The 17,615-nt window shown below is 40.1% G+C and overlaps 1 protein-coding gene and 3 non-coding genes across 6 annotated transcripts; all 4 read right to left on the reverse strand.

The window, feature by feature from the left end:
• Window positions 1–2,353: 2,353 nt before the first annotated feature.
• Window positions 2,354–2,460, reverse strand: LOC117899825. Its single transcript, XR_004649210.1, has one exon. It is a non-coding gene; the product is annotated as a U6 spliceosomal RNA (small nuclear RNA).
• A 625-nt stretch (window positions 2,461–3,085) lies between these two features.
• On the reverse strand, window positions 3,086–3,192 carry LOC117899826. Its single transcript, XR_004649211.1, has one exon. It is a non-coding gene; the product is annotated as a U6 spliceosomal RNA (small nuclear RNA).
• Window positions 3,193–3,483: 291 nt separating this feature from the next.
• LOC117896837 (extended synaptotagmin-2) lies at window positions 3,484–13,391 on the reverse strand. Of its 3 annotated transcripts, none has more exons than XM_034805354.1 (11): window positions 13,308–13,391; window positions 12,483–12,616; window positions 8,696–9,221; window positions 8,088–8,639; window positions 7,857–8,027; window positions 7,226–7,323; window positions 5,491–5,539; window positions 5,256–5,432; window positions 4,763–5,194; window positions 4,195–4,701; window positions 3,484–3,856 (listed from the first exon to the last, which is right to left on the reverse strand). In XM_034805354.1, the coding sequence occupies exons 2-11, from the start codon at window positions 12,485–12,487 to the stop codon at window positions 3,767–3,769; spliced, it is 2,607 nt and encodes an 868-aa protein (XP_034661245.1). In that variant the 5' UTR covers window positions 12,488–12,616; window positions 13,308–13,391; the 3' UTR covers window positions 3,484–3,766. The 3 variants fall into 3 exon arrangements, with proteins under 3 accessions (XP_034661245.1, XP_034661246.1, XP_034661247.1); XM_034805355.1 differs by lacking the exon at window positions 7,226–7,323 and adding an exon at window positions 7,548–7,633 and having other exon boundaries at window positions 13,308–13,389; XM_034805356.1 differs by lacking the exon at window positions 12,483–12,616 and having other exon boundaries at window positions 13,308–13,329.
• Window positions 3,908–4,014, reverse strand: LOC117899827. The gene has a single exon (XR_004649212.1). It is a non-coding gene; the product is annotated as a U6 spliceosomal RNA (small nuclear RNA).
• Window positions 13,392–17,615: the final 4,224 nt, after the last annotated feature.

Consider the following 17,615-nt stretch of genomic DNA (forward strand, 5'->3'; position numbering starts at 1 on the left):
TCATGAATGTGGAGAAAAAGAGCTTTTATTTAAAACATAAATAACACTTATCGGTTAATCCTAAATCCCACACAATATTCAATTTAATATTAATATATTTAATGGTCCTAGGTTGTCAGTTTTTAAGTTTTTTTTCGTCATTTCTGTTAATGCAATTTTGATTGATTCCAAATTGATGGATTCTGTAAATGTTTATGCGAAACTTGTTTCATTTTACTTATAAAATATTATAATAATAACTATACTGTAAACATATATATACTATATACCTACTATATACATATGCGTGGTGATATAATTTTAATTTTCCTTTTATGCTTTTATTTTCCTGATGTTAAAAATCTCTCGGTTACCGATTCAAACCATAAACCAGAGAATGAAATATTTAGTTGTAAGTTTTTTCTATTATCCATAAATTCAATTACAAGTTTAAACTTTAGGCCGCCGCCGCCACACACACGTGAGAATTCATTTATCAAGTTTCAATTTAATTTGATTTTCACCCCCCAAGTGGGGGCTATTTCCAAAATTAATTTTTATAAAAATACAAACAAGAAAACAGAAAAAAAACACCAAACAAAAACGTAACCTTATTTTGAGTTTTATTATTAATTGTTTTTACTTTAATAATATTATTATTATGAATAGTTTTTGCTCTGCTTCGATGCTAATTTTGTGATATTTGTATTCAGAATTTTTTGTCTTTTGTTGTGCGGCTATTTCGGAGGCGGGTTCCTCGCACTTTGGGCTCTATATTTTCTATACTATTCGTAGGCCTTTTTTCAAACTGCTATTTGTTGCTTAACGAGTTGTGTTCAGTTGATATCAAAAAGTTGAAGAATTAAACTACATTCTAACTGAGGGGGAAATGGATGGGAGAGACGTGTAATGTGAAGAGAATGAGAATAAGAACGAAAATACAAATTACAAAGTGATTAAAGTTAAAAACTTAGAACTTAGGTACTCGTATCACCCAGAGCGATGAACGCGTGGACAACAAAACAAATTGTAGCTGTTAAAACTAGGCTTATAAACAACAATTATGCGCACATTAATTAATCCAAAAATTACTAAATTGGCCATCAGTTTTCTAGGGTTTTCAAATGTCATGTCTTTAGGAGCTTAACCTCATAACTACATAAGTGATAAGAATTCAAAATTAAACAAAAAACTAAATTTAGGAATTAGAAAGCGAGCAAGGAGGGATGGTGGATCCACACACACACACAACAGAGTACAAGCGCAAGCGAAAATATATATGAATTACTATATAGAGATATATGGTATATGTTGCTTAGAACTTAGGTTTGTCTTTGTCTACAAAAAAGTACAGATACAGATACCGAGTGTAAAGTAACAAGAGAATTCAAGGCAATTGGAGCATTGAAATAAGCACGACAGTTCCTCAGTGTTTAATATTGTATACTTAACATATTAAATATATACATTGTAGTTATATATATATAACTTATATATATGTACATAAATGTTACGGCTATTGTAAATGTGTGTGCTTCAGAGAAAGAAAACCAACTTTTACATGAAATACAAATAAAATAACGAAACTAAGCGAACTACTACCTCAAGAAAAAAACAAAAACAAAAGCAAAAGAAATACGTCAAAGCAAATTAAAGTTTCAGATATGCAGCTTTAACAAAAATTAAATATTAATTTGGGAAACAAATTATATAAATATATACATAAATTAAAACCAAGAGCCTGATTCATGTGTCCATTTAAAGCATAGTTGTGTATTACATATAAATGTGCATTATTATGTATTTTCAAGTAAATTAACATTAGGTATTATACGACAACAAATTAAAATTCAATTATTTAGTTCATCGGCGAGCCGAATAACTGATACACTTGATGAGGGGCAGAGATGAGGTTCGATTCAGACAACGAAACTCTCAAAAGAAATCGTTGGCAAACAGTAACCAGAACCAAACAAAAAATATATTTATATGTAAAATAAATATTGATCTGAAATTTCCATATCTGGATCGATCTAAATTATACAAATATTCGTACAGACATATTAATATATAAATATATATATTGCTAAACAATGATGAAAAATTAAAAAACAAAACCTGTGTTGAAAATTGCAAATTTTGTATGCATATGCATTAAGCAAACGATTCAAAAAACGAAAAACATAAATGTTATGTCTAAATAAACACAAACTGGATGTATGTGTGTCAAAGCGAAACCATTTGTCTATATATACTTATATATACACTTACAAAATACATACCAAATTGATACAAAATAATAAATATGCCGAGAAAGCAGCAAAACCCAAAGGAAATTCTTTTTCTACTCTACCCATCGTCTTCACATGGGCAAAAAAATGTGGAACGCTTCACGATTTTGCGTGTCATCCTTGCGCAGGGGCCATGCTAATCTTCTCTGTATCGTTCCAATTTTAGTATATGTTCTGCCGAAGCAAGAACGAAGGTAGGATGAAAATTCTCGTATATATACTGAGACTGTGAAGAAAAGGCACTTGGGAATTATAAGTAATAAGCAAAGAAGACAGACACCATCTATCGTTCATTTTGAATAAGAGCAATGGTGAGTATCGCCATCTAGCGTCTGTTTGGCTTTTCTTTTTATGGCAAGAAACGCAGAGCCCGAATGTGAGCAATTGTGTTTGGTTTTCTGTACGTAAGAAAAGAATAGTCATCAAAAAATAATTAACTTAAATTATTTGATTGAAAAGAAAAGAAAAAAAGAAAAAATATTTCTCTAAATTTGGAAGTCAATTTCCAGAATCAAATTTGCCACTCGTGGGTTTCGAACCATTGTTCAGCGCAAGCAGTTTTAAGAAATTAAATGTGTCAAGTTTAGTTTTAGTAAAATAAATATTTAAAATTTAAAATCAAACTCCAAGCTTGCTTAGTTGTTATTTCGATTAAATACTTCAGCGACAAATGCACTCATCTCAGATTTCTTGTCGACATTCTAGCCATGGCATGGCTGTGATAGATCCACATACTTAAAAATGTACAATATCTACATAAATGTTTCTTTGTATCTATTAAAAGCAACAGACTTATTCCAATCCAGGGAAATCAAAAAAATGTGGAACGCTTCACGATTTTGCGTGTCATCCTTGCGCAGGGGCCATGCTAATCTTCTCTGTATCGTTCCAATTTTAGTATATGTTCTGCCGAAGCAAGAACGAAGGTAAGACGAAAGAAACCCTATATATACCAAGCAAGACGCGAAAATGCACTTGGGAATTACAAAGGAATTGCAGAAAGCAATGTCCTTGTTGAGAGGGAAGATGTGTGCCCATTGAGCGTTTACTAATACTCGAAAAATATACTTAAAGAGATCCGAAAAATAAAATCAATACTTTCATTGAACAAAAAATAAAATAAATATTTAAATAGTTTGGAAATGAACAGGAAATTAATAATTTAAACATCCTTTGTGTGAGTTGAACCAGCTGACATTAAAATCACATCAAATGCTTTGTTGAAAACACAGTTCGATTTATTTGACTACAATAAGTTGATAGTTATAAATATAGAGGCACGACTAAGAGATTTTTTGTTTGGTTTCGGTTTGGTTTAAGTGGTTCCAGGGACACCGACCACCAGGGACCATTGACCAAAGTTATACACAGAAATTATGGGTACACAACAAATACAAAAGGCGTCAAGTGCGATTGGTAAAAAAGTGATTTAGTTCTTGTTGAGTTTTTGATTGATTGATTGATTGGTGCTGTTTTGTGATGTGACACTCTCGGTTTCATTCGTGTCGCATTTCCGGCTGCAAGTCAAACCAAGTGTTCAGACCCGCTGGTGTCGTAATCTCACTGTCGTCCAGAGGTATTTTCAACTGAAACAAGAGATGAAAGAAAGTTCCAGTTGAGAGAATGTGCAGCAGCAAAAAAATGTGGAACGCTTCACGATTTTGCGTGTCATCCTTGCGCAGGGGCCATGCTAATCTTCTCTGTATCGTTCCAATTTTAGTATATGTTCTGCCGAAGCAAGAACGAAGGTAGTACGAAAAATATGCTATATATACTGAGGCAGTGCGAAATATGCACTTGGGAATTACAGTAGAAAATGCAATGCAATGTCTGCCTGCAGTTTGCCCGCCGTCTAACTGTAGTTTGCCTGGCGTCTACCTGAAGTCGTTTTCGTTCCCTTTTGGGGTGGTTATTCGTTGCTTACCATGCCAATAATGGGACTGCCGCCGGACAGAAAACCCTTCTGTGTGCACACCGTCACCTCCAGCTCCGTCTGCCTGAGCTCCGCTATCGAAATCAGGTACTCGAATGAGGCATCGTAAACCGGATTACAGTTATCCTTGATCACGCCCGTCTTGCGTTTGGACTCCTTGGTGCGCCCAGGCAGCAAATACAACTTAACATACGGATCGGGGATGTTGCTCGGGTCACGCAGCGGAATCTTCACGATCTTGTGTAACGTCACATCGAGCTTCTGGCGCTGGGCACTGTACCGTATGGACATTTGTATGCGTCCGAGGCCGTGTTCGCCCGCCGTGGAGCTTGTGTCGGGAAAGCGATGAGTCAACACGGAGGCGGCCAGCTCGCTAATTGGCTTCTCGCTGGATGTGGAGGCAGACATGGCTGGTGAGATTTTCAACGGCACTGCCAGCTCCTCCTCACTGATGGGTGACTCGGTGGACTGACGTTTGTTGGGCGCTTGGCTGGGATCCTACATAGAAGTTGAGTATTAGAAGAGCACTGAAGGAAGGAACTCTCTCTCTTTGACCCACCTTAAACGCTGGTGGTGCCACCACTGTCAAATCGGGCGTCTTCACAGAGCTGCTGCGTGTCAGTGCCGCCACTTGCTCCAGCGCATCCGATTCCTTGTCGATTTCCCCTGGCTTCAATATTCGCAGCGACAGCGACATATAAAGCTTCGATTCGGGTCCAGATTTTTGCAGTTGGAAGGGCTGTTGGATGACCTCCATGTTGAACTGCTTGAGCAGCGTGCTCAGCGTGTAAGTGTACTGTCCGATATCGTTGCCTGTCTTCTGGTCATAGATCTTAATGTTCAGACTCTCATTGTCGGGATTGCTGACCAGAAAGGTGAAGCCCTGCTCCCACACGGGCGAATCATCGCGCATGATCATGGCCGTTTGCTGTTTCTGCTTGTTGAGGCTGCACACGAGGTAGGGATCGGGCTTGGAGCTGGAGCGAGCTTGCTGTGCGGGCAGAAAATATTAAATCAGGGTTAGAGTTATGTCATTGGTGTCCCTGTCTCACCTTCAGATGCCTGGCCGAGTCAATGAAAACGCTGAGCACCGCCGAACTCATGGAGGTAACGCGCAGCAGCTGCGTTTCCAGCAGAATCTGCTGCAAATCATTCGGATCCGCTGTGAGTTTGTACCACTGCAGGCGCACATGCAGCAGCCCGTGCTTGGCATCCTCTAGGGTCAGCCACTGCTTGGAGAGTTTTCGGGATTATAACTGAGCATTAACCAGAGCAGAATCTACTCACGCTATCCACAACGCCTTTCTTGATCACGCTGGCTATATCGATGCTGGCTCTGTTTTCGAAGGATAATAAGGATAAGTTCAACAAAAAGAAATGGCAAAAAAAGTAAGCAAATAAAATGAAAGAAATAACTTTTTTTTGTGGTTAAAAATTCGTAGCGGGTCACGGGTCAGAAAAAGTCCCTTGAAAATCAAACGCTCTTTTCGGTAATTCTTGTGCTGGGTTTTTGTACGTTTTTGGGGGGTAGGTAAGGTTCATTGTGGTTCGTCAGTAGTGTACTCAATCAATCAATGAATCAATCAATCAATGGGTTTTATTTTGCCTAACCTGCCGAGCGACTCGTCATCACTGGTGCGGTCCCAGTCAAAGAGTCTGAGCACGAGTATGGCATGCTGCGAGACCTCGACCACAGCCTGCCCTCACGGTTCGCACGGTTCATTGTTTTTTTCGAACAAAAAAGCAAATGTAAAAGACATTTTTGATTTGGCATTAATATGGGTTAGTTCCAGCAAACAGCAACTCTACAAACAAAAGGGGAATACACACGTTCAGGGCAAGAGGTAGGAATATGTACAGGTTTTTGGACGCTGTTCTAACTACGAAAATATGGTCACAAGGCATGCTTTAGTCAGTGTTTATCCGTGTCTCGTGGGTGGTTTTTTTGGGGTTTAAGTAGAGTGTCTGTGGTACAAGGTGCTGCAGCAGCTGCGACTGCTCGTGGTGTCAAAGGGCATGCAGTTGCAAAGAAGTTTCATTTTAGTTGGGAGTAGAGTTGCAGTCTGTTTGGTGAGCGTGTGGAGTATAGATTGTAATAGGAGTAGAGTATTGCAGTTTCCCCTGGAGTGATTGATTCTTCAGTGTGCGCTTAAGTAAATTAAATTTAAGGGGCTACATAATATAATAAAATTATATTTTCTTTGGTTAAAGTGTCGTGGAGAAACGGAGAGAAATCTAGTTTAATAATAAAGAATTATCGGGAACACTTGATGGCAATCTATTGGTTTAATAGATAAAAATATCCGCGCTGCAGTTTCTGTGTAAGAAATATAAAAGTGCAAACAGTCACTGAATCGCGATTTTGAATTTTTTAAAAAGATTTTGTGGGTATATAGGAAATTCTAAGTATGAGGAAATCATCTACTCATTAAGGCCTACAAGCTAATTTTTGTCTCGGGCAAGGTACATTCAAAAAGTTGCCTTTTGTCGCACAGTTTTACAGAAATAAAAGTGTAACTGAAGTGAAATTTTCCATTTGCATCCCACATGTAGAAATGATTATTTTAGATAGAATTTCTAGCTCAAATGCAGCTCAGACATAACTTTAAGCTTCATTTCGAAATAAATTTCATTTAAAAGACTTTGTCATCGGTCTCAAATAAAGAAATTTCTTTATAAAAATTATTTAAAAATGCCTCAATCGAAGCTCTTCATTGTGGCTCGCGCTACTTTGTCGATTAACTGAAAATATGCTTAAAAATGATGACAAAAGAAATGGCATGAAACTCATTCTCAATCGCATCAAATGAAGTTCATTTAAGCAACTCGCAATTGGGTCACATCTGTAAAACATTTCCTGCGAACGGAAACCGGCGCATCCGTCGATGGCTCATCACTCGCTGCAGTGTGGCACGCGCGTGCTGGTTAGTGGCAAAACATAAGTAAAAAAACAACTCAAAGAACAAAAAAGAGCATAGCAAATGTGTAGGAAATGCAGTTTTCATGCAGGCATAAATACAACCTGCCCAATACATCATCGTTTTGTACACCTGGCATTGTCTGATCATAGTCCCACAAAGAAAACCCAATTAAGTGGCCTATGGTGGTAAAAATAACCGCCTAGAAAAGATACATACATAAAGTGTAAGAGAGTGGTGTGTGTGTGTGTGTAGAGTATAGTAGAATATATTCCATAGAGTAGAAGAGGGACTCTGCTGTCTCCCTCCAACATGCAACATGCGCGAACAACAAACATTTACTCACACGCCGCAGGGGGGGACACGTTCTCAGAGGCATAAACTATGATAACTGAACATTAAATGAACCAAAAATTAATAACTTACCTGCCGAGGTTCTCGTCTTTCTTGGAATCATCCGAGTCCTTCAATTGTATCTCAACAAATTGACCCATTTCAATAAAAACTGTTGCCTGTTGTGTGTGCAGGCGTAAGAATGGGCGAAAGAAATCAAAATGGAAAATGGAAAAATAACAAAAAGGCCAAACAACAAAGCTACACGCCGGAAATTGTGTGTGTGTGTGGCATTGTGTGTGTCTGTGTGTGTATGCAGCATGCAGCAAGTTCGAACACAACTACAAAAAGCAAATGCAACAAACGCAACAAGAGGCAAGGAGTCGCCTCCAACATACGCACCTCACACCAGTAATCCCACTTGGGATTCACATTGTTGTCAATGATTTGCGTCTTGAACTCCTGGGCGCCCACATTGATGATGGCATAGGGATCCGATTTGCCCTTGCCCAACATGCTGATGTCTTTTTTCATAAGGTCCTTGGCCTCCACCACATGAATGCGCAGAATGCCCTGGGAAGAAAGTGAAATTTCAATACATTTCTTTCAGCTTTTTAAAGGTGGTTGTCCCACCTCTGGTTCTGGCATCTTCAGCGCCACCGCGGACACCTCTTCGCTCAGCGAAATTGGCAGCTTGTTGGGCAACACCATCACGGCGCCAATTTGCTCCACAATAATTCTTCTCAGCAAATCGCTGAGGCCGGGCATGTCCATGAAATCAATGACACCCACCAGATTGAAGTCAATATTTGGATTGTTTAGAAAGAATATCTGCAGTCCCCCCACCAGTGGCATCGAACGGATCAGTGGCTTCATGACGACACGCACCCAACCATGGATCTGGAAGTCTTTGATGCCGCCCTTCATGCCACCCAAGTAAAAATTGATGTCGCAATCGCTGGCATAAAACAGATCCAGATCCATGATGATCTCGTTGCGATCCACATTCTTGTCGTAGATCTTCACACCGCCAATGCGCGGTGGAATGGTGCCCAGGATAATGCGATCAAAGCGAAAGCCGTTCATCTTGTAGTTGGACAAAGCCAAAGCCACATTCGGTTCGATGGTTTCCTTGACCAAAGTGCGTGCAAAATGATTGGCATTGGGCCAGACTTGTTTTAGGATCTGTGGGGCAGAGAGTTGTGAATATTTGTGCACATTTTCTAGCCCAAAATCCTCACCTTATTCAGCCACTCGCAACGCTCTACGTCGGGAAAGTACACCCAAGCGGGCAGCTCGTCAATGCGCGCCAGAATCACATCCTTTTCGCACGCCAGCGCCGAGGCCTTGGCTATGTCCCGCTTCTTGGCCGAGGTCTTGCCCAGCTGATCCCGCGCCACGGACAGTATGACGGGCGCTATCAGCCATGCCACCGACCAGCCCATGTAGCCCACCAGATAAATGGAGCCCACAATGGTCACCTTCTTGCCCACCGTATAGAGTATGGAGAAGATGCTGTTCTCGCTGCTGCTGCTGCTGCTGGGTGCCACACTGGTGGTTGCAGTCGCTACTGCAGCTGGAGCCGCCACAGGTGCTGCTGCCTGCGTGGGCGTGCCATTGCTGGTGGGTGTGCTGGCAGGCGTGGCAGACGCTGCCACTGGCGTTTCGTTCATTTTGCTGGGCGCAGCCAGGGGCACAAATGGTTCGTCTTCAGTGGGATTGGGCGGTTCTATGAAGTCCGCCAAGGGCACAGAGGGGGAGTTATCGCTGCAAAGAGAGAGAGAGAGAGAGAGAGAGAATTGTTGTTAATGTTTACCAGATATTTCCGATTAGCAAAGCGCTCTGAGAATGTGCAGGCAGCTGATTCATTAGCATTTGCCGGCTAAGATGCCGCCGGCATCGAATGGCGATGATGATGTGGAATGATGTCATACTGCCCAGCTAGAAATGTGATCTTGGAATGCCTCGAAAAGCTCTCTATACTATAGACAATCGTGTATATTATACGTACAATAACATTTATGATCACTTGGCTTGTATTTTGTTTCTGTATCTTTTGTTTCTTTTATTGTTTCCTTTACTTTTTCGCTCTGTTTGCGTAGCTTAATTTCTCTAATAGACACTCTCGTATTACTCATACGTAGCGCGCACACGAATGTGGGTGAGGTAAATTGACACAGTTTTTACGAGTTTTCTGGAGGGGATACGCGACTGCCACCCACTGTGGGGGGTTACCTGTTGAGTGTGTGGGGAAGCCATGAAATTTATTTATATTTCAGCAAGAGGGTAAAGCCACTTTTTGGGAAAGCTTGTGACAAAGGAAATGGAGAGCAAATGTACAAAAAATGTACAGAAAATATACAGAAAATGTACAGAGAATTTTCAGAAAATGTAGGAATTAGAGTTATATTAATCGAAAGATTTGGCGGATATTGGAAGATAGCTGAAGATATTTTAAGGCATATAAAACATCCAATTTGAAGGTGTTCTTGTAGTGTAGTTTTTTCTTGCCAGAATTCTTCAATCTAGCAGTGAATTTTCACAAGATAAAATGATTAAAAAGGAGCCTTTAAATGGCCTTTAATATTTAGAATTATTTTTGTATTTGTTGAAGATATCTTAAGTGATTTACATAGACAGATTTAGAGGCGTTTCCATGTAGTCGTTTCTTGTCAAAATTATTCAACCAGAGTTAAAAAAAATAAGATAAAATTAGTAAAATCTAGACTTCAAATTGCCTTTAATATTTTGAAAGATTTTTTTTGGTATTTTTGAGATGTTGTAAGTGTTTTAAACAGCCAATTTTTACGCTTTGGTGTAGTTTTTCCTTGGCTAAAATTCTTCCACATGTCATTAAACTTTTACAAGGAAACATATTTATAATCTAGTCTTCAAATGGCCTTAAATATTATTATGCTTGTAAATCAAAGCCCAATTTAATTTCTAAATTGTTGTAATTACATTAAATTATGTTCTCATAATTTCTCTGTGTATTTATTCTTGCGCGCAAACATTTTTGTTATTTTGTGTATGCTTTATTTTTTTTCTCGTTTTCTCGTTTAATTATTCAGCGCTTTGGCAGCTGTTGACTTTATTCAAATTTTCCCCAGAAACAATTCCGCACGTCCTCCTGTTTACGCTCCTTTCCCTTTTTTCCCTTTTTTGTGTGTGCTTTGGGGACTCATTATAATTTCTCTGCTGTAATTTCTCTCCGCGCTTGTGGCTACACATTTTATGCTTAACCTTGACTCGAATAATCTGCCGCCAAGGGGTTTTGTATCCACACTCAAAAAAACATTGTTTTGCGCTGCTGTTTAACGCTCTGTTTGCTGTAAACAACAAAAGAAAAACCAAAACAATTTTCACTAAGCGGAAATCTTAGAGGGGTCGAAGGGCAGAGCAGGGCCGGGCTGGCTGCTCTCTGGTTACAAAGCTAATTTCGAGTGTTGGCAACATTAAACTTTTAACTGTTGACAAACGGGCGGCAAATGGGGAATTGCTCTGTTCTGGGGCAGCACCTGTTGAATGGACACCCCACCATGCCATGCCATGCCACACATAAGACTTTAAAAAAACATCTACAGAGCGGAGATGGGGACAGGCAGCTGGGAGAGAGATGTAGCAGGCAGCTGGGAGAGCGCCAAAAGCATGAGCCACAGCGACTGATTTCAAGTCGAGCCCAAAGCTGTCTGCCTTCGGAATGGAGAGGGGAGGAGACTCACTTCCCATTGCCAAGAACTTGAACCAAAAATGTTGTCGTTTTACCCCGTAATCGTAGAGAGTGAGGGAATGTTGTGTAGAATGTGATTCAGTAAATCGAAGGAAGATTATGGCACATACAAAATATCTGGAATACTTTGGAGCACTTTTCCTCTTAAATTGGAAATATTTTCAGTACCAAAAGAGATTTTTAAATAATTCCCATTTATTTTTCCATTTATATTTGAGCATTTTCTTTTGCCTCTCAGCATTGAGGTACCTTTAAGTCGTACCTAAAGACCCTTAGTTACTAATAGCTTGTTTTTATACCCGGTACTCGAAGAGTAAATAGGGTATATTGTATTTGTGCACATAACGGTTGTATGTAACGCACAGAAGGAAACGTTTCCGACCCCATAAAGTATATATATTCTTGATCAGCATCAATAGCCGAGTCGATTGAGCCATGTCTGTCTGTCCGTCTGTCCGTCTGTCCGTCCGTCCGTCTTGTTTGTCGGCTAGTTCTCAGAGACTATAAGAGCTAGAGCCACCAAATTTTGGCACCAGACTGCTGTATGCTCACACTGAAACCAGTGTATTTCAAAAATGAGCCCCGCCCCCTTCCGCCCCCGCAAAAGGGCAAAAACCTCCCAAATCTACAATTTTGAAGATAACAGAAAACTAAAAACGCCATTCCGTAGGGAATGACCTTATCTATCAGATCACCAAATTGGAATCCGATTGGATCATTATTATAGCCACAATGAAGAAATTAATTTGCAGTAGCCAAACCCACCCCGTCCCGCAGCATTCACACTCTGCTTCGCGCTGTTTATGGCCTGGCCCCTGACACGTCACTGCCTCTGCCTCTGCCGCTGCCTCTGCCGCTTCCTCTGCCGCTGACTCTGCAGTGTGTGTCTATAGGGGAGGGTGGCGAGCTAAAGGAGCGTGTTGGCGTGAGTAGTGTTGTTGATGTAGATGACAGATGAAGAAAAAATGTAAAATTGGACAAATAACCGCTAAAGTGCAGATGTAGTACTGAGTGCCGGGTATAAAAGTTGTGACGCGTAAGAAGCGTCTCACACGTCCCTTCTCGTTTTGTGTTGTGCACAGCTGAAATTTCGCTTGCCGTTCAGGTTTCTTACTGATGACGTCGTCGTCGTCGTGGATGTTGTCGTGAATGTTGTTGATGATTTTTGTATATGAAACAAATGTACGATTGAGTGTAAGTGTGTGTGTGTAGCTTTATAGCCATGTGCTCAGTGTATGTAATGCGCATAAATAAATAATAAATAAATAAATATAATTTCAATTAATTTGTTGCATCACCTCATCGTTGCGGCTCTATGTTTGGGGGTGTTGTTCGCATTCACTCGTTTTAATTTGTGTGTTTCTGTGTTGTTTTTTATGTGTGTAAGTTATTTATGTTCTGTTGTTTGTGGACAGAAGATTTATGCGTGCATCTGAAACAAAGAATTCGTTGTTCAATTAAGGGAATTGCTGGATGAAGGTCAGTCAGGCAAAAATGCTTCGTGATGGAAAAATGCATAAATAAATAAAAATTGAATTTCATGTATTTAAATGTTGTTTGTTTTTGTGTTCTTTTGTTACTCTTTATACTTGTATTTTTAAATTGATTTTTGCTAAAAATATCCAAGCATGCCGCACATATTTAAATTATTTTTCAAATTTTTCTGTTGAATTTTCACATTTCTTTTATTTATTTCTGCTCATCCAGCAACCCTTTGCCATTGCAATTTTCTGTCAAATTTATGCATTTATCTATGAACAAGAGCGAGCACATGCTATATATTATACAGCCAAAACTTGCTCTATCTTTGCGTAGCAAAAATTCTTTTATTAAAAATTCACAAACGAAAAACCGAAACCGAAACGAACCGAAAAAGAAAAGAAATATATTCAACAATTTGCATATACAAATTCCCCCGACTCTGCCATACACACGAGTATGTACTACATTAAATTTGTATGTATTTAGTTGCGCGTATCGGCAACAAATTGTTGAATATTTTTATCAACTTCTAAATTACAGCGAAATAGCACACACACACAAAATGTTTCAAAACCGAAACCACATTCTGATTACACCTCCAAAATGGGCAGCAAAAAGCTGAAACTTTGTTTTTTACGCACCCAAAAAGAATCAACCGAAATGTTTATATGGACCTTCAATTTATTTTCAATTCCGAGCGATTTTCTCAGCGTCTTTTCATTGTGAGCGGCGTTTTCGAATTGAATTCAATTCGCTGAGCATCATCACATCAGAACACCAGCAGAGCAGAGCAGTGGGGCAGGCACTTTGAGTTTTGAGTGAAAGCTCTGCGCATTTGGTGTGTAAAAAGCTCCGCGACGCCACACACACAGTGGAGCTGGCCTGCCCGCCAGTGTGGATTTACAGTGGAGGGTGACAGACAGGCAGGCAGGCAGGCTTGTTGGCGCCATTGAAAGCCCCAGCAGTGGCCTGGGCCTGGGCCAGGGCATCCATAACTGTGCAGCCCGGTTGGGCATCATTATCATTGCCAACAATTAATTATGAAATCAAAATACAAATGCCACAAAAGGCTTATTGCACTCCATGGCTTTGTTTCCGTTGTGTTGCTCCGTTCTTTTGTTCGACAGTGTAATGAGATTTGCATGCCTAGAGCCTGTGTCCAAGTAGTGCCGTAATTGTTGTTGCTGCTGGGCAATGGTTTGGGCTTCCTTTTCAGGCTGCGATATAATCTTTTGCGACGCTCTGTTTGTGTCGTGTAATTAGCCAGCAGTTTGGGAGCCACTGTGGCGGCATAGTGCGGGTGCCGTGACGCACACAGCCGCACTAATTTCCAGGTCTGTGTGCACTCATGTACATATAAGGATTAAGCGGCACATTTTTTGTTTGGTAATTCTCCCACTCTCACTTCCACTCGGTCTCCCGCTCTCTTGCAACTTTTTCATAAATATCAAATGGAGCTGTTGCACGTGACGTATGTGTAATAATCGTGGCATATGCATTTTTAATGCCACAATGGGATATCGAAGGGCACACAAATTGGGTAGGACAGTGGCAGAATGAAATTGAAAAGGCATACAATGTGGCAGAGAGCAACTATGTGGATACGCTGTGGCACAGAGAGCAACTATGTGTGCGATGTGGTCAACATTCCGACGTAAAGATATGCGCTACCAAAGGATGTGCGATAACTCAATGAAATTTAACTTATGGCAAGCAAGAACGTGGCCCTAGGCAGCAGCCTCTGTGCTGAAAATTATGCAGAAGAGAAGAATATGGAAATGATGTATAAATAATTTGCAGATACGGAGAGGAATTAAATGCGTTTGACCTGAAAGCATATTATTTTATGCTATTTGCAATGATTATCCCATCAATAAAACTTTTGCTCACACATTTTATTTAATGTTTTTTTGTGATAAATATCGTATCGTATCCTTCGAGAAAAATGGTCTTGGTAAATAAAAAACACGCATATTTAAATGATTATTAATTTTTTTAATACAAAAATTGCAAAATAAATAGCATGCACTTTGATTTATACAAAAGTGTCCATATAAACAATTAAAAAAAAATTAAGTTAATTTTTTTTGGAATTATCTGTAATATAAATATGAAAATATTCGTAAAATTTCTCATTTTTTAATGCAAATAAATTGGTAAGGATAAAATATTAAATCGAAGAGTAAATAATAAAATTGATGGGCATATTTTTTACTACTTGTGCAGGTCGATGCTTGTCCATGCCCCATAAATTATATAAAGGTACACAAATGTTTTAGTGTTTTTATGAGCGTAAAAAATGAAAAACTTTCACTGCGTTGGCTATTAAGTTTTTACTGGAAAACTTTCCTTTTTTTTCAGCATAAACACCAATAAAATACGCGCGTATCCTTGCACTTGAGGGTGTATCCTGCATAGGCAAAGAGCAAATTAGCAGCAAAAAAGAGTAACTTGAACATGGCCTTCAACACACACAGCACTTAGCACACTCAACCAGCCACCTGCACACACATACAGAACACACCCATACACACAGAAAATGTCTGACTGCAGGGCATGGAATGCAAGGAAGCAAAAGAGCTTCACTGAAGGACGCGCGCGGGGGGTTTCCAGGCAAATTGCAGGCAAGAGTTGTCGGGTTGTCGGATGCGGGTACTCGCTTGTCAATTATCCGCATCCGTGGCTTATCCTCAGTTGTTTCTCAATTACGAATCAGCTCAGCTCAACTCCCACTAAATTGTTAATGAGAAACATTGTCAGCCGCGGGGGAAATATGTTAACATATTTGCTGCATGTCCTGGCTACATCCTGTGTGGTGTCTGCTTTGCGTCTTCATTTCATTGCTCCATAAATATTTTATTTTGCTAAGCTTTGATTTTGCCAGGGAATCTGGTTTGTGGCACTCTGGAATCACTCTTTAGGCGGGTGTGGCTGGTGTGTCTTTATGACTCTGCCGTAAAACCAAATTCAAAACTAAACTGTGACAATTTCCAGCCCACCAAACAGGTCACAGGGTCGCCGCCTTGGCTTCTATTGAGCGCACAATGTAAACAAATTGGAAATATTTTCTTTCTGTTTAGTTTGTCCGTAGCATCATGGGGATGTTGCAAGAAAATTGCGTCACATTTGCCTTTGATTTATGGAGCAAGTCGTAAGGGAGCGCAGGGCAGGGACTGACCCACCGAAGGTAAGACAGAGAACCAGCAGAAGCATCTTTGATTGCAGGCAAATGTGCTGGGGGAATGGATACATTGAGACACATTGAAGAGCAAGCAAATGAGGTCAGAATTGAATTAAACTCAACGGGTAATACAAGGTCTTGTCAGCCTGTGTAATTCAATAAGAAATTCTAGAGCAGAAAGTTTAGTTTGTGATTTCGAGTTGTGCGTTTTATTGATTGAAAGATGTGTGCCATGATTTCACAGCTTAGATTCACACCCGAATGAGTCATTATCGCGAGAATAAGCAATTAAATGACTCGTAAAAACAGTGTGCCACGAGTTCAGACATTTTTCAGCGTAGTTTTGCCGGTGCCAGTTAGGGCAGAGACCTTTAATTTACTCGTTAAATTCTAATCACTTGAATGAATCACGTTTCAGGCATTGCGACTGTCTGGCGAACCTCCCCAAGGGCCTAAAAACTTGCTCGGGAAAAAGGTTTTTGCCAAAAGACTCCTTGGCAAAGGTTGTTACACATATGCAGATGATGTGCACGTAAAATGGCCGCTGGGATACATATAAAATAACTGAAATAGAAGTCAGACTACAAGCACACTACGACTGACTGCATATTAAAGTTTTGCCACACAGTTTTTGCCTCCCTGGCGAGTGGGCCATTATTGGGCTTTGATATCAGTCCAAAGCAAACTTGACATTGGCCAGCACTCTCCACTGACCAGCAGTACAAATGGGTTGTAAGGGAATGTCTCTGGCCTTATGAATTATACACAAGGGTTGGGGTGATTCTTTTTTGTGTGTTTGGTTATTGCCCCTGAAATGCCGACAAGTCTCGGCACCAAATACCGAAATAGGGCAACACGCACGGAAATCGTTGATTGAGGCAGTAAAAAACAAAGAAAAAATAAAGGAAACACTGGAAGCCAAAGGAACATCATTAAGCCAGTTCAGTGGGGTCAACGATTGCCGTGTTGGAGTATTTCGAAAGGGAAAAAATATGCTCGTAAATACGCAATTACTTCGCCGTTTTAGTATGTATGGATTTTTTCTCTCTGTTCAAGATTGGCTTACATTTTGTATTATTTTAAGTAAAAGTTGGGACAATTTTTTGTAGTTAAGAATCAGTTTACAGTGCCGCACTTTTAGGGAATAATTTTGGGAGGAACTATTATATTTTGGGGCATGTTTTGTGCAGGTTTTAAGACCTTAACAACGCTATATAAATACACCCATCCAAATAATCCCCTAGCCTGAACTTCCCTTTGCTTCAACTCTATTTAAACACTGTCACTAAAAAGTTTGCCAGGCTTAAATTTGTCTCTTTGAAGCGACTAACAAGGCTTCCATTCATTTCGCAACTACTCTGCTCTTCTCTCCATCTCCCATTTATCTTCCCTCTATCATCACTCTTTCTTCTCTCTGCCACCACTCTTAGGTAAAAGAAAAAGCCCCACATTTCATTTTTCACATGATTTTTCCTCTCTAGAGGACAAACTTTGCCAAAAACTCAAACACGAAACTTATTTTTCAACTCGACTTGTCACCAGCTTTAAGGAGCAGCAGCAGTAGGAGTAAAAGGAGCAAAAGCAGCAGCAGGAGTGGAAATTGCTCTGCTGTTGGCAGAGTGGGTGCTGCTTTGTTTTGTGGCCAACCACCAGACCCCGAGCCGCTCTAATGTGTCCACATTTTAATTACCCTTGATGTTGAGTGCGAAGAAGAGATGGGGGGGAGGCGCTTGGGCTGGAACCAAAAAGTAAAGCACAAAAAATGTTG

Source organism: Drosophila subobscura, chromosome O (genome assembly GCF_008121235.1).
Source record: "Drosophila subobscura isolate 14011-0131.10 chromosome O, UCBerk_Dsub_1.0, whole genome shotgun sequence".
In the NCBI taxonomy this organism is placed as follows: Eukaryota; Metazoa; Arthropoda; class Insecta; order Diptera; family Drosophilidae; genus Drosophila; species Drosophila subobscura.